The sequence below is a fragment of the Quercus robur genome, chromosome 1, assembly GCF_932294415.1.
Source record: "Quercus robur chromosome 1, dhQueRobu3.1, whole genome shotgun sequence".
NCBI lineage: Eukaryota > Viridiplantae > Streptophyta > Magnoliopsida > Fagales > Fagaceae > Quercus > Quercus robur.
In genome coordinates, this window is record NC_065534.1 from 32,812,667 (window position 1) to 32,840,528 (window position 27,862).

Sequence of the window (27,862 nt, forward strand, 5' to 3'; positions counted from 1 at the left end):
CTAATTAGCTCAATAACTATATGGGAATCAAGTTTGATGTCTAACTAAGAAATGCCCATATCCAATGTCATATTCAACCTATCTTTGAGTGCCCTAAATACGCCTATACGGTGGTTGTGAATCCTGTTGCCCTTGTAAAATGTTTCAACCATTGTCCTCTATAATCTCTTGAGAGACCTTCATTCAACGATCCTAGTGTTCTTTAAAACAAAAGCATTCAGATTCAATTTCACCTAACTTAGTGGTGGAGCATTTCTATTTAAAGGGAATATTTATTTTGTCTCTCATGTTCCAATAGTGCCCCAACAAGAAATAATATTTGGTTGTCTTAGCAAAGACCAAAGGAGCATGACCAAAAAGTTTGGAAGTGTTCTTAAAAACCAAAGGAACATCCTAGGTCCTTCAAACCCAAAAAAGGGTAGCCAAAATGGGGAAAATGTGACTATAAGTTATAAATTGCTAAACATCTTTATCAGTAATTGATGTGGGATTCAACCACGCTCTTGCATGCACAACACATGATGTGTGTAGCCTTAGTTAAGTTACAATTAGTACTTATCACAATCACTTATAAAATTCGAATTTTGACAAACAAGAGTATCCAGCCATTTTTGAATAATTAATTATTCTCTCCGGTGTATAGATGTCATGAGGCCTTAGGACCTATTAAGCCAACCCTTTAGGGTTTATTTAAGAAATTTTTTATAACACCTTTAGGGAAATATAAAAAGTTGTCAAACAAATTTGTGGGTGAGAAAAACTAGCCCGTGGTAAATTCCACAGATTACAGTTGAAAGGTCCAACACAATCTATTTGTAAATAAGCAATAGGGAAAAAACACTCCACAAAGGGAAACTCAAACAGTTGATTTCATTGACCACATATATTTCAGATGAAGCTAAAGTGTTACAACAGGAAATTTTCTTTTTCCCATGGTGTTACACACTCTCTTTTTCTTAGATAGCTCACTTCTCTTCCTTCTGTCACCTCTTTTCACTATTTTTTCCGCCTCTCAAAAATCCCTTCCAATTTTTGCCTATCTCCCTCTTTTTATAGGTACATTCCTTGTTCTTATCTCTACAGCTGTCCTATTGCCAACCGAATTTTCAGCGATATTTTCCTCTACTTTATCAGTTTCCTCCCTTCCCTTATCCTAGAATTCTGACTTTTGGGGGTGTTTGTACTGTTTAGGTTGTCTCACATGCATTCAATGTGGCAGAGGTTAGGTAAGAACCCCCTCATTAATGCGGAGGTGAAGATCTTCAATCTTCTTGCGTGTTCTGGAAGTTTCTCATGGTTCCAAGCATCTTCTGGAAACTATACATGGATCATCTGTGCACCTCACTTCGGGTAAAGTTAGCTTCTTACCTTTTTTACGGGAACTATTTTCCTGTGTTACTCTTCTCCTTTACTCGGGATGATCCTATTACCTTTCTTCCATACCATATAGCCCTTTGGGCCTTCCTTCAAGTATACATGCTTGGCCCAATTTGTTCCCCATGGCCCAATTGTTTATTAGGCTTAAGGGCTAGGTGGGGACTCTTCTTCTCCCCACAAAATCAATTACATTTTTTCATAAAAAAAAAAAAATTAAACAATTACTTTTAGGCGTTCTTTAACTTTACCCAAAAAAAATCATTTTGAAAATTCCAATAAACTTCCAAAGAGGCAGCATAAAAATAAGCAAATTCAGGGGTGGCGTTACTCTTTGGTCAGGGGGTTCAAATGAACCCTTGACTTCAAAAAAAAAAAATATATATATATATATATATATTTTTAATGTTTTTTTGTTAGTTTAATATATTAATTTTTTCTTAAAAATATTTTTGTACAGCCTGACTTAAATCTTATGCACCCTTATTATAAGTATTTCTGACTCTAAAGTAAGTGTTGTCACTTTTTATTATAAATTTTTTATTATATGTGTATGAATATATCTAATATTGATTGTGTATATTACTTTTTTTTTTTATAATGTCATTTGTGTGAATAATGACGTGTACGTGAATGTTTGTGTGTAAAATATAAATATAATATATCTTTATATAATTTGATAATTAGGAAATAGAGAGGATTTGTTACATGAGTGTGTATAGTTATCATGTTATAATAATTTTTTGTCATAAAGTTATAAAAATTCAAAAAACAAATTGCAAAGTTAGTGATTATTCAAGTATTTTAGTGAATTATTTTATGTATGAATGAGTGTGGTTATGTGCGTCAATAATTAATGCAAAGCCAATGAGTTGAGTTTAGTCATTTAATTTAAATATTTTTTAAAAAAAAAACAATGACAAATATATAATATTAACTACATAAAAATAAAAAATTTAGACAAACTTAACAAAAAAAATTGCCATAGCTACACATATTAGCAATAAATACTCATAATGAACAATTGTATAATAATTCAAAATTTGAAAAATTGTAGAAGGAAATTGTAAAAATTCATGTTTTTTTTTTTTTGTCTATAACTCAATATATTCAAATTCTCTTTTAATTAATTTTTTTTAATTTAAATTTCTTAATGACCCTCCTAAACAAAATTCCTAGAGCCGTCACTAGCAAATTGGCATCGCATTAAAATATTTTAATTACCCACTGGATTTTATGTGTTCATTTGGAAACAACTTATCTAATGTTTTACTGAAAAAAATTTACTAAAAGAATGCCACAAAGTATATTGTGCCTTAAAAAATTTGAGAAAAGTGGAAAAAAAGAAAAAAAGAAAAAAAAGAAATGGAAGAAAGAAACGAGCTTTTAAAAAAACGTAGCATAAAATATAAAAGCTGCCCAACAGACCCAAAAAAAAAAAAAAAAAAACCGTGGTAGCTTTGGACCTCGACATTCAACTAAGCCCGTTACCTCCACCCAAGTGCACTTCCAAGTTAGTTTAGTCACTTCCTTCCTCAAATCCAAAAACTAAAACTCTCTCGTTTCAATCCCCAGTCAATATGAAGCTCACTCTTCCTCATCGACCTCTCTCAAATTCCACCATCCATTACATAAAACAAAGAAACCTCTCTACCTCTAAATTCACCTCCCAAGACAATGACGAAAATGACTCCCACTTTGTTTCAATCCTCGGAGACATCGTACGAGGAAACCGGAGCTGGAAAATCGCACTCAACAACACCTACATTTCGAGCACTTTGGGGCCCCACCACGTCGAGAAGGTTCTGATCCAAACCATGGATGACTCCAGGTTAGCTTTGAGGTTCTTCAATTTCTTGGGCTTGCACCACAATTTTCACCACACCACGACTTCGTTTTGCATTTTGGTCCACTCCCTGGTCCAGTCCAATCTCTTTTGGCCAGCTTCTTCGCTTTTGCAAACGCTTTCTCTTCGTGGGTTGGACCCAAAAGAGGTTTTTGAACATTTTCTAAATTGTTACGTGGAATTTAAATTCTCTTCCAGTTTGGGTTTTGATTTGTTGATCCAGAATTATGTGCAAAATAAGAGATTATTGGATGCTGTCGTGGTCGTAAAGCTAATGAAAGAGAATAATTTGTTGCCTGAAGTTAGAACTTTGAGTGCCCTTTTAAATGGGCTAGTGAGAATTAGGCAATTCAATACGGTTTTGGAGTTGTTCAATCTGTTTGTGAATGTGGGTCTTCAGCCCGATGTTTATATATACACTGTGGTGGTTAGGAGTTTGTGTGAATTGAAAGATTTTGTTAGGGCTAAGGAAATGATTCGGCATGCAGAGTTGAATGGATGCAATTTGAGTGTTGTGATGTATAATGTGTTGATTCATGGGCTCTGCAAGAGCCAAAGAGCTTGGGAGGCTGTTGAGATTAAGAATTTGTTGAGAGGAAAAGGATTGAAAGCGGATGTGGTCACATATTGTACATTAGTACTTGGTTTGTGCAGAGTGCAGGAGTTTGAGGCTGGGGTGGAGCTGATGAATGAAATGATTGAGTTGGGGTTTGTGCCAAGTGAAGCTGCTCTTTCGGGAGTTGTGGAGGGCTTGCGGAGGAAGAGGAAGATTGAAGATGCTTATGACATTGTAAATAGGATGGGGAGAATTGGAGTGGTGCCTAATTTGTTTGTTTATAACGCCTTGATCAATTCTTTGTGCAAAGAAGAGAAATTGGATGAAGCAGAGTTACTTTTTAATAACATGGGTGAGAATGGTTTGTTCCCAAATGATGTCACTTATTCTATTTTAATTGATTCCTTCTGCAGAAGAGGAAAATTGGATGTTGCATATTGTTACTTAGGTAAGATGTCAGAGGCCGGTGTAAGAGGTACTGTGTATTCTTACAATTCTTTGATTAGTGGGGAATGCAAGTTTGGGAAATTGGATGAAGCAGAGTTTCTTTTTGGTGAGATGATTGTTAAAGAAGTGGTGCCAACGGTTGCAACCTATACATCACTAATAAGTGGATACTGCAGAGAAGGGGAATTGCACAAGGCATTTAGGTTGTATCATGAGATGACTGGGAAGGGCATTGCACCTAATACTTACACCTTAACTGCACTTATTTCTGGTTTCTGTCGTACAAATATGATGACTGAAGCGGGTAATTTGTTTGATGAAATGGTTGAGCGTAACATTATGCCAAATGAGGTGACTTATAATGTTCTGATAGAGGGTCACTGTATGAATGGTAACACAGTAATAGCCTTTGAATTGCTTGATGAAATGGTTGAGAAGGGTCTTGAACCAGATACATACACATTTAGGCCCCTAATTAGTGGTCTTTGTTCTTTAGGTAGAGTTTCTGAAGCCAAAGAATTCGTGGATGAACTTCACAAAAAGAATCATAAGTTAAACGTGATATGTTATGGGGCACTTTTACATGGTTACTGCAAGGAGGGAAGGTTAAAGGATGCATTGGTTACTTGTCATCAGATGGTTGAGAGAGGAGTAGACATGGATCTTGTGTGTTATACAGTACTCATTTGCGGAACTCTAAAGCAGCATGATACAAGAAAATTATTTGGTCTCTTGAAGGAGATGCATGATTACGGACTAAAGCCTGATGAAGTACTATATACAAGTATGATAGATGCATATGGCAAAGCTGGAAACCTTAAGGAGGCTTTTGGGTTTTGGGATTTGATGGTTTCTGAGGGATGCTTTCCCAATGTGGTGACATATACTGCCTTGATAAATGGTTTATGTAAGGCAGGAAATATGGATAAGGCAGAGTTTCTTTTGAAGGAAATGCTGATTGGTAATGCCCTTCCCAATCAGCTCACATATGGTTGTTTCCTTGACCACCTTACAAAGGAAGGAAATATGGAGGAAGCTATACAGCTGCACAATGCAATGCTTAAAGGGTTTCTAGCCAACACTGTCACATATAATATACTTATCCGTGGTTTCTGCAAATTGGGTAAGATTCAGGACGCCACTGAGCTCCTTGTTGGAATGACTGACAATGGTATTTTTCCTGATTGCATTACCTATTCAACATTTATCTATGAGTACTGTAGAAGGGGTAATTTACAGGAAGCTATTAAGTTGTGGAACACCATGCTAAACAAAGGTCTTAAGCCAGATACATTAGCATATAATTTTATGATATATGGTTGCTGTGTTACTGGAGAACTCACCAAGGCATTTGAATTGCGTGATGACATGATAAGAAGAGGGGTGATGCCAAATCGGGTCACATATAACACTCTTATTCATGGAACTTGCTTAAAAAGTTCAGTTCTTTCGACATAGTCATGCTCAAGAATAATTTCTGTTACATGCATTGTTGAAGTTGATTGACAGTCTCTGTGACATAATACCAGAGCTCTTTTATTTACCATAGAAGAACCATGAGCTTTGACCTTGGGCATGTAACTAGATCTAACTACCTGCATTGCTAGAAATAGATGACTAAATTCTTTCTGTACGTAATTACGCTTATAAACTTGGAGGTGAACGATAGATAATGTACTATATTGATTGAGGATGACCAGTATGAGAATGAAAAGAATCTTTTACTGATGGAATGGCAGCAACGTTTTGCTGTAAGCGTTTTTTACCAGTATATAGTATTATGGCCATTTTTGGTTGTAGATGTTTCTACTGATGGGGTATGGTGCTACATAGTATTATGGGTAGTCCTCAATCCAATTCACTCATCTTGAGATGGTTGAATTTAAAAAACCATCTTGTATCTGTATGCCCATCGTGTATGGTGTCATTTTACTTGGACCAATCATATCCACACTACACGTCTTCTCCGGTTTACCTATTGAAGTTTTTTAGCCTTGATCGAAAAGGATTACTACATGGTAACAATGATTCTCTTTAATTCTTCTAGTGCCCTTTAGTTTCTTTATTTGTGTGTCTGTGTGGTTCTAATGCAGTAGCTTTATTTGTGTCTGTGTGTTACACAGGTTCTCTGTGAGCTTGAGCTTACAATTCAAAGGGTAAAAGTGATGACAACCCCGGATGGCAGTGTTCTTGACCTCTTCTTCATAAAACATAACATGTGAGGTTTTGTTTTGGGGTTTGATATTATAATTATTATTATGATAATGATGGTAATACAAGGTGGAATTTTCTCTTGATATGCATTTGATTTGATTACGAGGAGTTATTAAAGTCATTGACTGTATTAGCAGGCTTCTGTCACATAATGAACATCATGTCTAGAATTTCCTTCCTCTGCACCATTTAATAATATTGTCCACTTTTGGCCTAAAGGAAATAAATGTGATGTGGTTTGTCATTTTCATTACAGGCCTTTCTCATCATTGAATTGCATGCTCACTTTGCTGATTCCCATTTTTTTATGTGATTCCCAAATTAGCATCCAAATATGGTTTTAATAAAGTTGTATTATCTTTTTTGTCTTTCTACATCTAGGATATAGATTTAAGCTCCCTAATGTCAATGGTGCAGTATTTTTTTTGTACCTATCCTCCACTTTTTCCCGCTTTCTCCATGTTCAGTTTTTAAACTTTTCTTTCCACTTTTGCTAACCAAGTAATTATTTTTCCTGGGCATCTGGAAATAAAATATACCATATGTGTCAAAGAAATCAGGGAACTGACTAGAATTGATGGGACTAAATTGCCGTCCTCATTCTGATTGATTAGAGCTTATTATTATTAGTGTTATTTGTTGATATTTTTTTCAAATGTAACAATCACTCAAGGTGAAACTTGATGGTTTTTTCACTCACATCTACTATTTCAATTCAGGGAGATTCTACACACAAAGAAGCGACAAGATGAGACAGTAGAACAAGTGCATGCTGTTTTGGGAGAATCATGTATCAGCTGTGAACTTCAGCTGGCAGGTACTGAGTATGAATGGCCTCAGGGAATTTCCTCTCTTTCTCCTGAGGTAGCTGAGGAGCTATTTGGGTATGAATTATCCGACAAGGAAATCCGCTCTCAAGCTCTTAGTCCAGATATGTCAAAATTGAAGAAGGCTAGTGTCACAGTAGACAATTCATTGAGCCCAGCTCACACGTTACTTCAAATACACTGTGCTGATCACAAGGGTCTCCTATATGACATCATGAGAACCTTGAAAGACTGCAATATCCAGGTATGGATTTATATCTTTCACCAAGATTATTTTGACAGACTACTTTTTAACTCAAATCTGTTGTGGGGATATTGTAATGTTTCAGTTTGGATCCTAGGTATCCCTGACTAGGCTGGCCCTCCTCCCATGTTGTTTTACTTTATGCAGAAATACATTACTTGATTTGCTATAATCCAAGTTGACAGATTAGCCATTGGCCTTGGGCTCCCATGTAGATTAATTGGAAAGAATTAAGCTACCTACCACCTTAATTGGCTATTTGGTAATTGAAGCTATTAGACTGCAATCTTGTAGTCCCAGTGTCTTTAACTATGACTAGGTCACCTTGATTATCCTATCAAGGTTGGCTACTGATATGGTTTTTCCATGTGGTGTTAGCAAACCATGAGTGAACTGTTCCAAATATCTGTTGTTCCTATGAGCCAATAGTCTGTCCAACTTGCTTCTAGGGTCACCATTTTTACACTAATAAATAATAATCAAACAAATAAAAGACAAGGTACTGATTATGAATTATTTTTGCTTGAGAGAGAGGTTGAGGTCAACTAGATGGTAGTGAACTCCTGGGTGGTTTTTTGTCTTGGGCTCAATATGTATCGATGAAACTTATAGTCCTCTTCCTATAACCACCGCGTAAGTTTGGATGTCAAATTTTGCTGACAAATGATTACATGTTTGCAGTTTTCTGATATTTATTGTATATTGTTTCTTCTTGTTCAGATAGCTTATGGTCGATTCTCACCAAATTCAATGGGCTATCATGATTTAGACCTATTTATTCAGCAAAAGGATGGGAAAAAGATTTTGGATCCAGAGAAACAGAGTGCACTATGTTCTCGTTTTCAGGTAGAAATGCTTCATCCCTTGCTTGTCATCATTGCCAACCGAGGACCAGACACTGAACTGCTGGTTGCTAATCCAGTTGGGTTATCTGGAAATGGAAGACCACAAGTTTTTTATGATGTTACGCTTGCTCTAAAATCTCTTGGGGTCTGCATTTTCTCGGTATGAAAGCTTGGCATTAGAAAGTAAGTGATTCAAAAAACTCATTAGTACATTGCATCTACCAGGATCTTCAATCTTAGATGGTTAAATGAATATTACATTTCCAGCAAGTAATGTGGCAAATTGGGCACCTTAGTTCTTATATTGCTAATGCCCTTCCATTCCACATGTTGGCATGGGTAATTGGATATTGCCTAGCACTTAACTATGGTACTTGCTTTTTCACACAAACTTGTGCAGTGCTGATGGCATTCTTGAATCATTTCCATATTGTAAATTACCTAGTCAAATCTTGAAATACTTGTAACACTTTCTGTCTTGGGTTTTTAGGCTGAAATAGGAAGATATTCAACATCAGAATCAGATCATGAATGGGAGGTTCACAGATTTCTTTTGGATGAGAACTGCAGGTTTCAGTTGTCCAAAATGATAGCTAGGTATTAAATTTTAGATAGAGTTAGAAGAACGTTGATGGGCTGGTGAGTAGATTTATTCATATTATACCAAGAATCTAAGTTGGACTCAACTTTGCTTTCCTCCCTCCATCCTTTTGGGATTAAATGGTCAATAACCTGGTGCATTAATTTCCGGTTATCTAATGCAGAAAGTTTGTATTCTCAAATTTCCTCAAGTCATGACTGTGTGTTGAGCGTAAGCCTTCTAAATGGGAATGTCTTTTTTGCTTCTCCGTGTAGGCTTTGTGAGCTTTTCACTTTCTTGTATCTGATTGATATGTATTTCTGCTTTGCGTTTTCTTCTTCATATCGGTTTAGTTTGGGTTTGAAGGGAGTAAGTTTTGCAAACTTGGGTTTCAAGGGAGTAATAAGTTTTACGGTTTTCATAGGAAACCGGTAACGATTTGGTGTCATTACTGTAGCTTAGTTTTTCTGCTGCAAAATGCATTTCAAGGAGACTACAGTGGCTTCGTTACAAGAAAGACTATCACTATATTGGTTTGGTCCTATACTCCCATTTGATCCAGAAGCCACTTAACCTTGAGACTTGTACTTCATGGAGGGAGGGAAAAAAATATAGTACCACAAACTATTACACAACTTCTTTACCTATATTGGTTTGGTCCTATACTCCCATTTGATCCAGAAGCCACTTTACCTTGAGACTTGTACTTCATGGAGGGAGGGAAAAAAATATAGTACCACAAACTATTACACAACTTCTTTACCACAATTGTGATATGGCAGTGTGAATGGTAAAGGAAAAATGGTGGGTCCATGTGTAAGTGATAGTCAACCATTCATAATCTGCCACGTTAAAGTTGTGGCAAAAAGTGGTGAAATAGGTTGTGGTCCTAGAATCACTCAGGGGGAAAGGATGGTTCCAAACTCCACGGCATATTTTCCAAATTTTAAGAAGTTGTGGAAACCAAAAAGCAAGTGTCTCTAGATAGAATTTACCATAAATTTGATTTGTTTGTAGAATGCCATTTTCTCATTGATATATTTTGTTACTTACGCAATGCATAAAATAATTAAGTTTATCTTTAGTTCAGTGAAATGTTTCACAAACTCGTTAGTTGGTGGATCTGTGTCCTTTCCTGAATGTTGAACAACCTATTATATTAGAAAGATACAAATAAACTGTGCACAGTGATATTCTATATATTTGTGAGTTCGACATGATGAAATGTACAAATTAAGAAAATAGTTAAGGGTATGCTTGGGGAGAGGAGAGGATCATCTTATTATGTTGCAACTCCATGAAGTCACTTTCTCACAATATATGATTTTCTATATATTTGTAAGTTCCACATGCAGGGAGAGAGGAAGGTCTCATGGAATCATTCCATGAGTTACCACCTAAGAGAGGAGAGAAGAGAGAAAGAAAGGAGTGCCTCTCACAACTCTCATTTAGCAAAACCAATGTGTAATCAAACAAAAGCTTAACAAGCATTACCTCCTTCCTCATTGTCAATTGTCAACTCTTATGTAGTTTTCTCTCAAATTATTCTAGGGCCCAATATTTTATTCTACATAGTCACCCTTTTGATTGATAAAATAATTTTTAATCATTTTATAAAGCTATCTGCTTGTATTATAATTAAAAGTATTGTTAAGTTATTATTTATTTATTTAAAATGGTTAAAAATATAATTACAGTATGTCGCACCCCATATGGCTTGAACCAAGGCTCTGGCAATTCCCATGCATTTAGTGTGTAGGGAAGTATCATCCAGACTAATGAGTCTGAGGGTTTTAGGGTCAGTTATGAACTCTGAACATATCATTCTATTGTTTCTCCATTCTATTAGTGCATAAGGAGGTACTATCCAGACTAATGAGTCCGGTGTTTCATGTTGAAATACTTACATTATGCGCAAAACCATTAGCTAGTTTATCCGTTTCAGCATCAATTGGTATCCAAAATACCAGTATTTTTTTTGGGGAGTACCACTGATCATTTTTTTTAGCTTTGCACCACATCTACTCTCTCCCTTTTAGCATCACCCCCCCCCCCCCCCCCCCCCCTTCTCCTTCCTTCCTTCTCATGCCTTGTCAAATATGTGATTTTTTTTTTTTTTTTTTTTTTTTGAGAATCTAAATATATGTGTGATTTAGTTTGTCAAGTTTAAATTGCTACATTTAAATCTCTAGTTGATCAAAATGAAACATTGGGATAGTATTAAATGAGTATGATTTGAGTGCTTATTTTTTGTTATGGGGAAAAAATGTTACGGGTTTTCTATTTGGGGTTCGGACTGGGGAAGCTGACATCTCTCCCTTTAAAATTTGTAGCTTACCTCTTTTTCCACTTGGAGGATTAATTTTTGGATGGTGAATTTAGTTGTACGAATAGTGTGATGTCAATGCTAAAACCAGACGATTTTGAGGGCGTGAGAATGAAGTCTATTTTCTTTGATTTTCTCAATTCCTTGGCAACGAAACAGGAACACTGACAAGCAAAGGAACAGGTAACGATGGCAAAATATCTCAAACGAATTTTGAAAGAAAATTCACCAACAGGTTTCATTTTGTTCATATTTAGGACACATTACAGGCAATAATCCATGGCCAGGTTTATCTTCCCACTCGTGACAGAATATGAAATACCAGCAAACAAATCATTAACATGAACGTGTTTAGTAAGTTACATTACAGGCAACAAATTTTCTAAGATCATATAAAACACACCTTTTGTCACAATTGCCCATATAGCAAACTTGTGAGCAATGAAGAAAAATGTTAAGGGTTCATGTGAAAGTAACAAGTTAACTAGCTACATAAAATACACAAAGGTTGTATTGTAGTAGAATGCTGGGGCAATACTCCGTTGCTTCTACTTGGACAATAGCCTTATTGCTTTGTAAAAACTAATGTGGAGATCCTTTCCCCATTTTTAGTGTTCCCATGAACATATGAGCATATTTATGCTAGTATTAGTTGAGTTCAAATTAAGCCAACTTAGATACACAAAAGACAGACGTTTTCAAAAAGTTAAAATTGGTGTTTAAACCTTGACCTCCTCGTTGAGTGACAACAATTTAGCAACGAAAACAAACTGGGAACCATCCCCTTTTAAAACACTTGTATAAATTTATTTACCTCTAATACTTTTTTAATTGAAATCTCATTTAGTACTTTTTTTACTGGAATTCCCTTTTGTTTTAATGAAAAATTGTCACATCATTCACTAACTAAATAAAAGATGAGATTAAAACCCACTACAAATTGTTATTATATATTTAAAACAAAATGACATATCCAATCAAAATAGTACTAAAGGTAAGTCAAACCATGCTTGTGTTAACATAACATAATAACCGAACAGAATTATCCAATAATTAGACTGAAAGTCAAAAGAAGCATTTCTAGCATTGCCTAATCTTTTTTTGGATTTCAGTTTGGAATACCGACAAGCTCAGAATGCAGATGCAGCGTCGGTCATTTCAGAGCACTACCATGTAGAATGTAGTACTAAACATGATCCTGCAGCTACTAGAATGGTAATCACATTGCAAACACTGAAATCAATCAGAAGAAGAGCAAAAGCTAAGCAGGCTCTTGCTCTAATGTGAGTCTGGTACCATCAACAACTAAAGCATTTTGGAACCCGCCTCAACCAGGCACATAAGAGTCACTCTCTTCCCATAAAAGAAGCCATTGGATTGGCCAACAAAACAAGACATGAATCATTCAATGCACTTACATCCAGTGACTGATCAGTTGACTCCTCAACCAAGACAGCATTACTAAAACCCATACCACCAATGTTTCACCATCAAGCAACAAAATATGGAGTGTTGGCATTGAAAATGATTTACAAGCCTGCAACAACTCTTGACCCTGATGTCAGTGCGAATGGAGTATATACTTAAAAACCGCTTATTTTCACAAGAATCCTGGCGTTGTCACCTTCAATAATGAAGAGACATACAAAATTCCTTCCGCATACAAACCCTCTGAATATCAATGTGTGAATGGAGTGTATACTTTAAAACTACTTGTTTTCACAAGAATCCAGACATTGTCACCTTCAACCATGAAAACACATACAAAACTGATTCCACAGGCTAGCGAATGATTCCGAATATCAATGCATGAATGGAGTATATGCTTTAATCACATGAATCCAAGCATTGTCATCTACAACAATGAAGGCACATATAAAACTCTCCCAGACCAAAAAGCCTTAGGCTAGTGCATGATTCTGAATATCAAAAGAAAAAAGGAATCCAGATTTAGAGAGTGGATGAACATCACAAAAGGAGCACAGCATAGGCTTAATTCTTGTCCATCTTCCACAAAAATCTACCAAGTCCAAGGTAAGAGACTCCTTCCACATGTGGCCCCTATAGGTAATAGTTGCAGCATCTTTCACAAAATCATACCGTCAGATTATAATTCTAAAAAAGGTTTATTTAAGCGCTAGATGCACATTAGGTATTAATAGTATTTTTACTGTAAGCTCTCAAACTCACATATACCACAAAAATTGTTCTGTAATTGCTTTACAGTTAATTCTACATAAAACCATTGCAATAAATAAAAAACTACCTCTTAATTTTCATATATTTCCCAATCAGGTACTACATAAGCAAAATGCATGCTCCTACTACAGCAGAATCTAAATAATGGAATTTGTCATAACCGTCTCCCACTAAATTGACAGCCAGATATTCCAACTTTCAGCATAAAAAGCTATGAGTAGAATATAATTATTCAAATATGAAAAAAACATGCATACCATGTACTCTTTATGCCAAAAAGATCAATAGAGCAAAGACAAACAACCATGTTTTGAATTCTAACCAAAATGCATTTCAAGTATACCCTCCGTAGATGAGAAAAATTAATAATGATAATGAATGAGCAGATGGGTCATGCCAAATAAAGCAAACAAGACCAAAAAATAAAAAATAAACTTGACATCATGTAGGCCATCCCAAGCAAAGCAGACAAGACAAAAACCTGACAACACAAGAACCAATATGCAAAAGAACATTAGCAGAGAGTTATTTGTTAGATCGTGCATACCCTCTAGGAATCCCATTTAAATTTCCAACAGTGCCATTAGCTGCTGGAGCTACAGTAGGTGTCGCAATGTTTACACCCACAATCTCTATCTTCATTAGTTTCCCATCAAGCTGGACATTGTTGTACTTCTTGACAGCAACCACAGCATCTCCTAGTCTGGAGAAGACTACTTCAGCCGTTCACTAAGAAAAAAATGTTTTTATAAAGTACAGCAGAACAGAGAATTCATCGGAAGAACCTAATCCACTCCTGTCATAATGGATTGTATGACATTTCAGGTGACCAACATCCGAAAACAGTTCCTGCACATAGTTCAATTAAGTTCAAAAAAAAAAAAAAAATCTTTTTTTAATTAATTTTCTCAAAGAAATGTCATGAATGTATCAGATAATGAGAAAAGAAGGGTTCAGAGAGAAATATTTTTGCACACTGAGGTGATTTATTTTTTGTGAATATAATGTAATTAACATAGGGAAGAATCTTATCAAAGAATATAGATAACCTCCTAGGAAGATATGCATATGCTTCAAGATGCCTTTCAATTGTGAAAACCAAACAACCAAATGTAATTCCCACTTCTGACAATCTCAAATATATATATAGAAGAGGGAAGAAAGTCATTGCAAAAAAAAAAAATGCAAACATAAAATGGCTTATACAACAGAATCAGCATAAGATAGATCCCAATTCATAAAAATTAAAATTAAATGCATAAATAGACAACCAAAGTAATCTCTCCATCAGTTGATATGTTCACTCTGCTTAAATTAGACGGATAGAATCTTATTTTTCCAATCATTCCTGCAATTGTAATACCACCACACATACAAACTAAAAGGCAACCATTAAATGCACACACTCATTTCTCATCAAATGCATCTACCTACTTCATTAAAGGGTAGTAACACACACTACAAACCAACATCTGCTGCGTTTCATTCACAGAATCACCAAACAATCTGGAAAGACTAACCCAGTAATCCTATGAAATTCCTCAATGGGCAAAAAACTTAATGAACACAGGAATCAATTATAGATTGAATATACTAAACATTTCACATAGATATTACCACTAATCAAAAATAAAAACAGAAATCAATGTGGGTAAAAGCATTTCCATTTCCAATTAAAATCATATCAGTACTTACATCACCACTATTAGATTCAACTAACATTACTCAAAAAAAAACATAAAACGACATCATATTAGAAAGTACCGCCGAAACCCTAATCCTAATCACAAAATGAAAAAAGTAATGCCCGAAACCCTAGCAATACCAAATCATTCGATTCAAGAGCTTGTAAACTTTGTCACCGCCTTGGTCCCCTCGGACACGGCGTGCTTGGCGAGTTCACCAGGCAAGACCAAACGAACGGCGGTCTGAATCTCCCGAGAAGTAATCGTTGGCTTTTTGTTGTAACGAGCCAAACGCGAAGCCTCCTGAGCGAGCTTCTCGAAGATATCGTTGATGAAGCTGTTCATGATCCCCATGGCCTTGCTGGAGATCCCGATGTCTGGGTGGACTTGCTTCAGGACCTTGAAGATGTAGATCTTGTAGGTTTCCACGCTCTTCTTCACGCGCTTCTTCTTCTTGTCTCCGGCGCCGGCTCCACCTTCCTTGGGAAGCTTCTTCCCGGCCTTGGGCTTCTTCTCCGCCGGGGCTTTCTCGGCGACTGCGGATTTCTTCTCCTCCGTGGGTTTCTCGGAGGCTGGCTTCTTCTCAGCGGGCTTTTTCTCGGCCTTGGGTGCCATTGGAATTTTCTTGTTTTTTTTTTTTTTTTGGGTAAACAAACACAAACAAAGAATTCGGAGAGAGAGAGAGTTTGTTGGGAAATTTGATACGATGAAGAGATGGGTTTAGTATTTTGGTATATATAGTGCGGTTAGGTTGATTTTGATTGGGGGCTAGGTGAAGACGCGGATTGATGACATGGTGATTTAAGGGCTGTTGGATTTGGGGGAGTTTGAAGTCGTAATCGACGGCTAGCAGAGGATGCGTGAAGAGGTCTTTGGTTTGTTTTGATTGGAGGGTTGGGTGAGCCACGGATTGATGACGTGGCGTATGAAGGACGTTGGATTTGATGGTGGATAAGTGGGGATCGACGGCTTGGATTGGATGCTTTTACAATTTCGATGGCTACTCTCTTTCTCTTTTTCTTTTTCTTTTTCAGTTTTTTTTTTTCCATTCTTCTTTTTTTGAGTAGATATATAATGAAATAACTTCATTAAAAACTAGCAATACAAATTCTTGCCTTCCAAAAACACTACGAGCTCTAAGCTTTGTTATCAAAGATTCTAAGGAAAAAATATAAAAATTGTTATGAAATTGGATTAATCCCTCTAATTGGACCAGTAACTCGGGAACTGATACCTAACTCAACCCAAATGGATCAATTTTACCCAATTGATTTTTTTTTTTTTTATTATGAACAAAATTACCTTTATAAGTTTATTGTAATATCATTTTTACTTCTGAGCTATTTAAAATGAGACAATTTGGTAATTTTCTATAATTAAAAGCTTTAAATGATTTAAAGAAAAGAAAAAAAGAATATTTCAACAAGTACAGAAATTAAGAGGACACATAGGCTTGAAGAAGTTCCAGTAATTGGTTTGTATATGAAAATTCATCAATCCCATTCTTTCCTAAATCTCTCTCCCCTTTTCTCAAAAATGAATTTTTGGTTGGTAAAACAAATAGGATTGGGTTTCATGAGGAGTTTCTAACTCCATATATGAAACTTGGAGTCCCTAACTTCCAGATCCTTTTTGAAAATTACCAAATAAAAATTCTCTCAAACTTTTGTCCGATATCTTCTTAAAATCAATAGAGTCCTTGACTCTACCATCATGAATTCATTCAATAGAGTTCAATAAAAATTCTCTCAAACATTTCTTTCCCTTAATTAATTTTGGAGACTTCAATCAAAATATCATCACTTGTCAAAATTCCTAAAAAGAAGCAAATAAAAGAAAGAGAAATTAATTTGGACATTCAATTTCTCAAAAAGAGAGTCTTTGGTTCAATTTACATAAAAACAATGACTAATCCTTGAGATTAAAATAAATTATCTCACCCAAAAATAAAATTAAGTCAATGCTTAATTAGATACCAAGTATTTAACTTCAATGTCCATGATTTAATTAAAAGTCCTTAAGAAAAAATGATGTTAACAAATTTAATGACTTTAATTAAATCTAAAACCTCAATTTAAGAATTACAAATTGGTTTGATCCCCACCAAGGGTATGTAGGCAACCTAAATACATTATTAGGTGAAGCCACAAATAAATAAAGACACATATCCCCTCAAATACAAAAAAAAAAAAACTCATATACAAAGACAATGTAGTTGGGATCAAGGGGTCTTCCCTTGAAACAATGGATTGTAATTAACAAATACGTTATCTTAATTGGGCACTACTTGCATCAATAAAACTCATATGCCCAAACGCTTATGGGTGAAATTATGTTTAATGGATTTTACTAAATAACAATTTTTGTCCGACACTCGTCTTTTCAATATACAAGTTTGTTTATGCCCATTTTTTGTAAATCAGTACCCAAAAGCCCATACGAAGGAAAGCCCAATGAAAAGCAAGGCCCAAAGGCCCACCAAGAAGATCAAAGAGCAAGAGAGGTCCAAATAAATAAACACAAGGGAAAGCGATCTGCAGCAAAATATAGCTTTGCCGCATAATACAGTTCTCTGGCAAAATCATTTTGGCAAATAAAGACAAATTGGGCTCAAGGCCTTTTTGATCCATTTAACATTATTTGACCCACAAAAGCCCAAATCCTTTTGTATAAAAAGATAGGCGTGAAAACTAATATGAAGAAGCACGATGAAAAGAAACAAGGAACAGTAGGAAGTGTCGGCAACAGGAACTGCGTGAAGGAAAGAAAAGCCAAATCAAAGGAAATGACAAACACAACAGGAAACACATGAAAAAATACGACAAAAACACGCAGCAAAATGAAACAAAACTAATCTGCTACAGCAGAAATAGCATGGGAACGAAAGATGACAAAAACAGAAGATAGTGGAGCAAGCACGGAAGGGCCGGAGCAGCACCAACCTGTACCCAGCCAATACAAGGGAGTTGGGCTCACGGTTAAGGGGATTCAAAGGGTATGGTTTGGTGGTGGGGGAAAAATGTGGTCTATATTTGGTTTTCATCCGTGACTTCTTTTGGGAGTATACCCTACTAGGATGGTATCTTACCCAAAAGAAGTAGTAGATGGTTAAGACAATTTGATGCATGCCATAGAGCTAGGTAGTGAGGTAGCCCAACCTTTATCAATTTGAATCCAGAGGTAGAGGTATACAGCAAAAATAAACAAAATGAAATTTTGTCATAAAATGAGTAGTGATGTAGCAAACATATTCTGAACAAAGGTAGTGGCCAGGTAACCAATGGGTTGGTGGGCAATCCTGAAGGAATGCCCATAACAAGCCAAAAACAATTGGTGAAGCCCTAAGGGTGAAACGGAGAAATCCCATTAAATTAGCTCATTATAAAATGAAGAGGTAGCCATGGATGAAGGGGGAGAAGCACTTAAGGGAGGCACTTAGAGAGAGAGAGGGACCCAAGAAAAAGAAATACCAAAGGGGGAAAAACCCATGGCAAGAGAGTAGTAAGAAACTAAGAGTAAAAAGAACGGAGAGAAAGAAAGAAAGAAAGAAAGAAAGTGGTAAAAAGAAGAGAGGAAACACGGTGGGAATAGAGGCATGTATCAATAGACCATCTTTTCCCTCCCTCTTAGCAAACCCACTCTTTGAAGTCCCCCAAAAGTAATAGCTAATAGCCATTTAGGCCTATTTTCCAAAATGCATAACTTTGATGGCAAAAGCCTATAACAAGGTTGTTCAAGTTGGGGTTTGGGTTCCTTCTTGGTTTATTTATCCAATGGGAAGATTCAATACTTCATTTAAATTGCAAATATATTTGATTTCACTCGTTAGAACTTATATCTACTGTATTTAGTCATTCTATGTAGCATGTTTTTATCACGTTTGTTGTATCAGTTGTCCTGTTGTGGTATTTTTACTTGCTGTACTAGTTATTCTACTATAGCACATTTTTATTATATTTACCGTGTTAGCTATTATACTAACTAAACATTTTTTGCTGAAACTTTCTCATTTCTTTGTTATTACGTATTTTACTTTTGACACGAACTAATCATTATTCTGCCATAAGCACATGTATACGTAAGGGTCATCAAATAGCCCATGACCCATGGGCTGGCCCAGTAGCTCGCTAGCCCATCAGGCTAATGGGCAGTCCAGCCCGGTAATATTGAAGCCTGTGGGCAGCCCAGTAGCCCAATGAGACAGGCTATGGATTGATTTCTTTACCCATGGGCGCCCGGTGGGCTGGCCCGTTAGCCCAGCCCAGTAGCCCAACCCGTTAGCCTGACTCATTGCCCAAAATTTATAACAAAATAATTTGGGGGTTGGGTGGGTGAGGGATTGAACTTTAGACATTATAAAAACTTAAAGACCACACACCTAACCACTAAATACTTGGAATGATTGTGATACAATATGCATAATAAATATATATTTTGGTATTAGTTTAGTAGCTTTGATTTTTAAAACAAAGTTACTAAGATGACTGTTGCCCTACCTTTGTGCCTCTGGAAAGAAAGTCATTCTTTCCTTTGATAAATTCCAATTCTTTCCTTACAAGTTACAATTATAGAAGAAATTCCTAAAAAAAAAAAAATGCTTACCGTTGGTTGGAAGAAATTCTTTCCTTAATGAGTTGATATTTGATTCTTCATATATTTCCTTTAAGAATTGATATTTTATTCTTCAAATATTTCCTTTAAGGGTCGATATTTAATTTAATGTACTTATTTATTCTTATCAATAAAAGTTAATTAATCTTATTTTAGTACCTTTTTAAGAGGTATGTCTTAGTATTTTTTTTTAATAGAATATTTTTAGTAGATTTAATTGTTCAATTTGATAGTTTGTAATAATATATAATTATAATTTTTTTGGTAAAATTTTTATAACCCCATTGAAGACCTGTTAAAAATGCCCATGAGTAGCCCATTAAACCCACTTCACTAGCCCAGCCCGCTAAAGCCCAAATGGGCATTGCCCATGGGTAGGGCCATGAGCTAGGGTTTTTCCATCCAGCCCGGCCCGACCCAGCCCATTGACTAGTCAACAGCCCGTTAAGCCCAACCCATTAGACCTATGGGCCAAGTAAAAGCGGGTCGGGCCGGCCCGGCCCGGCCCATTGACGAGGCCTAATACATTGCATCTCATGTTCTGCAAAATATATTTTATATATGTATATGTGAATACGTATAAGTGTATTTACGAATATATGAATGTATATATTTGAGAATATGCTAACCCATGTAAACTAACATTTGCTTGATGGGTATTTTCTTTGTGTTTTAGATTTGTTTATGTGCAGGAAGTAGAAAAAGTATTTATGCATTAAGAAATAAAGAGTAGTCATTCACGTTGCAAAAAAGTGCAGAAAGTTTTACTGCATAGCAGAAGGTTTTACTGCACAGCAAAAAGCTTTACTATACAGCAGAAAAGTCAATCCTGTGGCAGAAATTAGAGAAAAGTTCCTTCTACGGCAGAAATAGAGGATAAACCCACTTTGTAGTGTCTTCCCTTGGACTTTGGACTTAACATTTACGCACAAATTGACAGCGGTAAAATGGTACCTTGGAGCCCATTCCGTGGAGCATCGGGCCCAACTTCCTTCTTAGAAAAAGTCTAGATTAAGCGTTGTCTAATAAAATCAAGACGCGTGTCTCAGGTACAACAAACGTAAAATGAACCCTTGACAAAGTTCAATTTGAATCTAGGAATCAAGTTTATCTAACTAAGAAATGCCCATATCCAATGTCATGTTTAACCTATCTTTGAGTGCCCTTAATACGTTTGTAAGGTGGTTGCGAATCCTATAGCCCTTGTAAAATGTTTCGACCGTTGCTCTCTATAATCTCTTGAGAAACCTTCATTCAAAGATCCTAGTGTTCTTTAAAACAAAACCATTCAGATTTAGTTTCACCTAACTTAGTAGTGGAGCATTTCCATTCAAAGGAAATAGTTATTGTGTCTCTCGTGTTCCAATAGTTACCCAACAAGGAATAATATTTGGTTGTCTTGACAAAGACCAAAGGAACATGACCAAAAAGTTTGGAAGTGTTCTTAAAAACCAAAGAAACATCCTAGGTCCTTTAAACCCAAAAAAGGGTAGCCAAAATGGGGAAAATGTGATTATAAGTTATAAATTACTAAACCTCTTTATCAGTAATTGATGTGGGATTCAACCACACTCTTGCATGCACAACACATGATGTGTTTGGCCCCAATTAAGTTACAATTAGTATTTATCACAATCACATATAAAATTCGAATTTTGACAAACGAGGGTATCCGGACCTCTCTAACTATTTAAATATACTCTCGGGTGTATAGATGTCATGAGGCCTTAGGAACTACTAAGCCAACCTTGGGGTTCATTTAAGAAATTTGTATAACACTTTTATGGGAAATACAAAAAGTTGTCAAACAAATCAATTACTTTTTTTTTTCATAAAAAAATTTTAAAAATAATTTATAAATCAATGTCCTTCAGGCATCCTTTAACTTTACCAAAAATTCATTTTGAAAATTCGAATAAACTTCCAAAAATGTCGCATAAGAATAAGCAAATCTCATTAAAATAATTTTAATTACCCATTCACCCATATGCATCCATTGGATTCTACATGTCTATTTATTTGTGAACAACATATCTAACTTTTTACTAAAAGTGTGCAAAAGTATATTTGTACCTTGAAAAAAAGATTAGAAAAAAGAAACGAGGTTTTAAAAAGTTGTGCATAAAATATAAAAGCTAAAAGCTAGCTAATGCCAAACAGACTATGAAGAAAAAAAAAACGCGCTAGACCAAAGTATTGCTCACCAATAGATTTTTCTTTTTCTTTTTGGATAAATATTAATATTAGATGTTTGTACTTAAATTTCGATTCATCACTTTATATGCATTCACTTTAATGCATTGTGAGAATACAATTTCAAGAAATTCTTATAGCAAAAGTGCAATAAAACAAATGACCATGGGTTTCACCATGATTTGAGCAAAGGGTGCGTAAGTTAAGAGTATTTATAGGCAAAGTGAGTTAAAAATATGCACGAATTAGATGAGCTCAATAAATCTCAAACAAGGTTTCAAAATTTATAATACTCAAGATTTTAAGACACAAAATAGTTTGTATAAATACATTTGTAAAATTTTTTTTTAATTATTATCTTTATAAGAAATATATTTGTAATTTTATCAAGAGGTATTAATAACTTTCCTCTCAAGATTCATATTCAATAACCTCAACTTGTCATCTCAAACCAAATCATAACCTCCTTTGTATAACCAATGCATAACCATAACATCAACCAAATCATAACCATAACTACACGCTCAACCTTTTTACCTCAACCAAACTCTAACTTTCTGTCCAATAGTTTGTATAAATATATGTGTAAATCATCATTGTTACCTTAACCAAACCATAACATCCTTTGTTGTTAAACAACATAGACTTTTTCTTCTAATCTTGTAACCCAAATAAGTACTCCATTAGTGATAGCATTTTTCAAGTGTTTCATCTTAATTATATTCATTACTGTACAACACCGTGGTACCCAGATCCATTTGGGCCTTGAATTCTGACCCAACAGCGTGGCCTATGGCCCCAGTCTCTTTCTACCCAAAACCCCAGCCCGAACCCACATAAACTGCAGGCCCAAGTTTTGTCACCTGGTCCTTGCTTGGCAAACCATTCTCGAACAACAAAGAAAGAATAACGTTCAAACACACCATCCTTCGCATACCTAGCAGTGCCTTAAGAAACATTGTTGCTGAGCATGTCTGCTGGAGTGGGAACCAAGTTCCAAGGCCACTCTCACCACACTCCACTCCCACCTAACCATCCACTTACGACTAATGATATTGGACCTCCCATTGCACTAACCATGACAGTAATCATGATCTCTCCACTAATTTAGAGCTATAAATATGAGAAGTTGAAGGAAGAAAGAGGTTGTTGAAAGGTTCCCAAGGAAACAAATTGTAGAGAAAAAAGAGTGATTCAGAGAGAGAGAGAGAGGCAGCTTCACTGAGTCTCTGTGCCGAGAACAACCTGAAATAGGAAATCTTAAACCCACTTTACAAATAAGTTATGAGCCCAAGTGAAGTCAGGCCCAATAGCCTCATTTTAGGCGCGCACAATTACAATGTTCATCTCGAGTATAAATGTTAGCCTTGCAGTTCACCATCTTTTACAATCTACTCAACCTTCTATACCAACATTAGCAATCATACTCATATCTACTTTACCTAAGCCAACACTGTCACCTTTACCTTTATTGCCAAGCCAACATTGCCATCTCTACCCTTATTGTCAACATTGCCATCATTGCCAACATTGCCAAGACCCACAATTCCAACACTTTTCTCCAATTCTTCCAAAACTCACACTTCTAGTCATACCTACTTTGCTAAAGCCAACGTTGCCTTCATTGCTCATACTACCAAAACTCATAATTTCGCAAATCCCCCCTATCCTAGCTCTTCCAAAACCCACATTACCAGTCATACCCACTTTGCGACCTTTGCCCTCATTGCCAACATTACCATATTTTCCCTCATTACCAAAGCTTACAAATCCATCTATCCCTACTATTCAAACTTTGCCAAAATTGACATTGCCAACGATTCCCTCAATCCCCTAAACCCTAACTACAAATGTTTAGTCTACATTTTGTAGGTAATTTAGTTAAACTACGAGGCTTGCGATACTATCAAATAAAATTAAAAAATATATATATATTTCACATTCAATGGGAAGGGAATGGAAAAGTGGGGAGATATAAAATATTTTAGTTTTCCTTATTAATTTTTGGTTGAAGAGTGGAAAAGTGGAAGGATAGAAAAGAGAGTTTGTATAAATTTACTCTTATGCCCCTATTACATAATTTTTTATATATAAATATTTTTATATAAAAAAATTATTTTTTTGGAATAAAATAAGTAAGCCAAACGTTCAACAAAGAACCTAAAAAAAGAAATAAAAAAGAGAGTTAACGTTGAATTTAGTTTGTGAAGAGGGAAAGGGGCAAATGAGTACTTTCCATCCAACCCATTCTACTATCCATTAGGGATGACAATTTAAACTCATACCCGCAGGTACACGTTTCACTTGCCCTTAATGGACGAGTTTTACCTACCCCGCATAACAAATGGGGTGTGGATGGGGGTTAACATTTTCCTTCGCACCTGCCCCCGTTTACATTTAAATAACTAAAAAATATTTTTATAGGTTTTTTTAAGACGTACATATGTGTTTTTAGCCTTCTAACTTTAAATTTATGATTTATATATATATATATATATTGTATTATTGAATTTATACTTTTATGTTTTAATATTTACGTTGTTCAAATTTTTTAATTGTTGTATTGTTATGTTTGAATTGTTTTTGTATTTCTTATTACTTGAATTGTTGTATTGTTATGCTTTGAGAAGGTTTTGTAATGTTAGAACTTTTTTTTTTTTAAATGTTTTATGATTTTTGATTTAATGCATTCAAAATAAACTTTTAATAACTCTTATATATATAAAAATTGGGTGTGCTAAAACGGGGTAGGAAAAAAAAACCAGACTTGAAGCGAAAGTAGGGCAGGGGCGGGGAATAGGAAACCCGCCCCATACTCGCTTCTTTGCCATTCCTACTCTCTCAAAATCACCCAACTAGACGCCCTTCCCACCCAAAATATCTTATATTTTTCCTCCCCATTTTCTATTCCCTTTATTTTCATTTCAATTAAACACATTTGAAAAGTAAAAGATTAAATTAGAAATTATTAAAAAAAAAAAAAACACTAAGTCTAATAATTTTGGAAAATTTTCAAAGCAAAATTTTTTGCCATTATGATTGCTTGCATCACAAATATTTTTAATTAACCACCACGCACTATTGTCGTGATGGTCACTCCACAAGTATAATGGTCTGTTTGGTTGGAGGGGTGGAAAAGTGGGATAATAGAAAATTGTGAAAAGATGAAAAAGTGGGAGTATAGATAATATTTTATTTTCTCTTCTTTTTGTTTGGTTGGGAGCGGAAAAGTAGAAAGATGGAAAAAATGAGTTTGAATCAATTTACTCATATACTATTATTAAAAAATAATGTCCAATTAAAATAAAAAAGTGACAAATAACCACAAAAAAGAACAATCACCCAAATTTATTAAAAAAGTGAAAATCATGTCCCAACATAAAAATCAAGTCTTAAAAAAAAAAAAAAACAACTATCACACTTTAGGCCCTAGAAAATCAAAAGAAAAAAAAAAGAACAGAAAAAAAAAGAGTAGAGGCAAGTTACTGCCCAAAAAAACAAAAAGAAAAAAGAAAAAGAAAACGGGGGAACGCCCACTCCCAGCCTAGAAAATAAAAATAAAAAAATAAAAAGAGAAGAGGTAACGTGGCCCAAAAAAAAAAAAAAAAAAAAGAGAACAAAAAAAGAAGGGCAACGTTACTTACTGCCAACTGCCAAGGGACAAATAAAATAAAATAATAAAGGCATGGGCATAGGGGTATTTTTGTTTATCAAGAAAAAATTATAGCCGTTTGGTATGTGTATTTAAAAATTGAGAATTGTTGTTTGAAAATATTTGTAAAAATACGTGTAAGTGAAAAAATGTGTGGAAATATGTATAATATTGTTTAAAAACTGAAAATGGTTGTTTGAAAACATAAACCAAACACCCCCTTAATCTCCATTCAGTTTTCTCTCCATTTTGGAGAGAAAATATTTTGGTGGGCTCGGGAAGAAAACACCTGGGCCTCATCATTTATTTTCCTTCCTCCCCACCCAACCAAACACACTTCAAAAAAGTTTTCCTCCATATTTTCTCTTCAAAATTTTTCATCCACCCTATTTCACTTCCAAACAAACACACTTTAAGTGTTTGTGGAATGTGGGGAGAGGGAGAGAAGGGCTGCCGTTCAAGTCTTTAGGAGGGAGCTTCATACACATAAGACCCGTTCGGTTAGAGATTTCTAATATCGTTATTTAAGTGTTGTGGAAATACGTGTATGAGTATTTAAACATTGAAAACTATTATTTAAACACTCCTACCAAGCAGATCTATATACACTTAGATTATATTAGAGTGAAATTTCTATCTTATATAAAAAAAAATATTTTTCATTAAAAAATAATTTTTAAAATCACTATTGTATTCGTTATTGACATAAATTAAAAAAAATTAAAAATTTAGTACCATAATTTTAGTTACAATTGTCCACATTACAAATTGTGAACGATAGAGAAAAAATAGTAGGTTTATGTGGAAATGATATGTAATCAATCACAATTTATCATGTAGAATAATTGTTGTAAAAGTTATGAAATTTTATATAGAACTAGCATGTAGTCCGTGCTTACGCACAGAAATATTAACAATTGTGATGATAAGATGTTTATCTCAGTAGATTCAATTTTTACATTGAGCATTATAAATGGAAGTAACTTAACACCAACATTTAAAAATCAAATTGGATATATAGCACAAAATTAAACTATAATTAGAAATTAATTTGATTCAATTTGAATTCTAAAATTGAACTTCAACTTAATATAATATATATGATTATATTTTTGTCACTTTTAACAAATTAACAAAATCTTAATCCAGACACACTAAAAACTATTAAAAAATAAGAACTAATCATTGAGCTTGGAATCTTCTTGGAGGCGCCAATGAAGCGCTAATGTATGAGTGTGAAGCAAGGAAGAGTGGGATTGAACATTGTGTTTGAACCCGGCCTTGCTCTAAAAAATTCGACAGGAGGAGGAGAGGGCAGTGTGTGGATCTAGTTGGTAGAGGTTGAGAGAGGAGGAGACATGGGATGAAGATATGGAATTAGGAGGAGATGATGTTTTACTTTTATAGTCTTTCTCGTTGGACTCATTGGTTCTGGTTGTGGGATTAGAAGAGTTCCAGACTCTATTGAGATCACCCATAAAAGTGTGCAGGTGAGATGTTCTTGCTTAGGCCAATGAGTATTATTATTGTGGTTTTCTTGGCTTCCGTGTTAAATGTTAATGCATCATTTATTTGGGCACAAAAATTAGAAAATTTAGATAAGATACATGACACAAAATTGGAATCCAATTTATAATCTCCATGAAAGTGTGCAGGTAAGATGTTTTTGCTTAGGCCAATGAGAATTATTATTGTGGTTTTATTGGCTTCCGTGTTAAATGTTAATGCATCATTTATTTGGGCACAAAAATTAGAAAATTTAGATAAGATACATGACACAAAATTAAAGTCAAATTTATAATCTAATTAAATTATTTTTTGAGTTTTGGTTATGACAAATGGCGCAAAATTGAGAATCCAATTGAAATCTAATTGGATTTTCTTTCTGCTTCACCTATTATTATATATATAGATATATAGACTAGTATTACTTATATATATATATATTAAAAAAAAATCTTTAAAATAAAAAAAATAAAACAAAAAACAAAAGACACAGTGAAACTGAAGCGGGAAATTGAAAAAAGTTTGGCGGAGATCCTCAAAAACTTCTTACCGTGTCCTTTCCCAGCGCACAAAAATTTTAAAAAATTTTCAAACTCACTCCCCATTGGTCGATTTCAAATGACACGGATCGCGGCACAAAGACCCATATCCATAGAAAAGCCCTAAATCCAACGGTCCATACTCCTTGACCCCCTAATCCTTACAACCCTCAATGCTTCTTGCACTACACACCCATCTATAAAGCCACGCCAAATCA

The 27,862-nt window shown here is 35.0% G+C and overlaps 3 protein-coding genes across 7 annotated transcripts in view; 2 read left to right on the forward strand and 1 right to left on the reverse strand.

Annotated features, from left to right (window-relative positions):
* The window catches only part of LOC126731682 (ACT domain-containing protein ACR9-like), a 71,940-nt gene extending 62,678 nt beyond the window's left edge, over positions 1 to 9,262 (forward strand). The window contains exons 5-6 of one of the 4 annotated variants that reach the window (XM_050435073.1): positions 7,302 to 7,508; positions 8,229 to 9,262. In XM_050435073.1, the coding sequence (XP_050291030.1) occupies positions 7,302 to 7,508; positions 8,229 to 8,519 (498 nt within the window). In that variant the 3' untranslated portion in view covers positions 8,520 to 9,262. The remainder of the gene's footprint in view (positions 1 to 7,301; positions 7,509 to 8,228) is intronic. The other 3 variants (XM_050435072.1, XM_050435071.1, XM_050435070.1) reach the window with 3 other exon arrangements.
* Positions 2,834 to 7,209, forward strand: LOC126731661 (putative pentatricopeptide repeat-containing protein At5g59900). 2 transcript variants are annotated; one of them, XR_007658918.1, is made up of 3 exons: positions 2,834 to 5,346; positions 6,347 to 6,441; positions 7,157 to 7,209. XR_007658918.1 is itself a non-coding variant. In XM_050435066.1 (1 exon), exon 1 carries the CDS (start codon positions 2,955 to 2,957, stop codon positions 5,679 to 5,681), a length of 2,727 nt encoding a protein of 908 aa, XP_050291023.1. In that variant the 5' UTR covers positions 2,834 to 2,954; the 3' UTR covers positions 5,682 to 6,240. The 2 variants fall into 2 exon arrangements, 1 of the variants encoding a protein (XP_050291023.1); XM_050435066.1 differs by lacking the exons at positions 6,347 to 6,441; positions 7,157 to 7,209 and having other exon boundaries at positions 2,834 to 6,240.
* Positions 9,263 to 15,106: 5,844 nt separating the features above from the next.
* Positions 15,107 to 15,851, reverse strand: LOC126731827 (histone H2B). The gene has a single exon (XM_050435081.1). The coding sequence runs from the start codon at positions 15,756 to 15,758 to the stop codon at positions 15,297 to 15,299; it is 462 nt and encodes a 153-aa protein (XP_050291038.1). The 5' UTR covers positions 15,759 to 15,851; the 3' UTR covers positions 15,107 to 15,296.
* Positions 15,852 to 27,862: the final 12,011 nt, after the last annotated feature.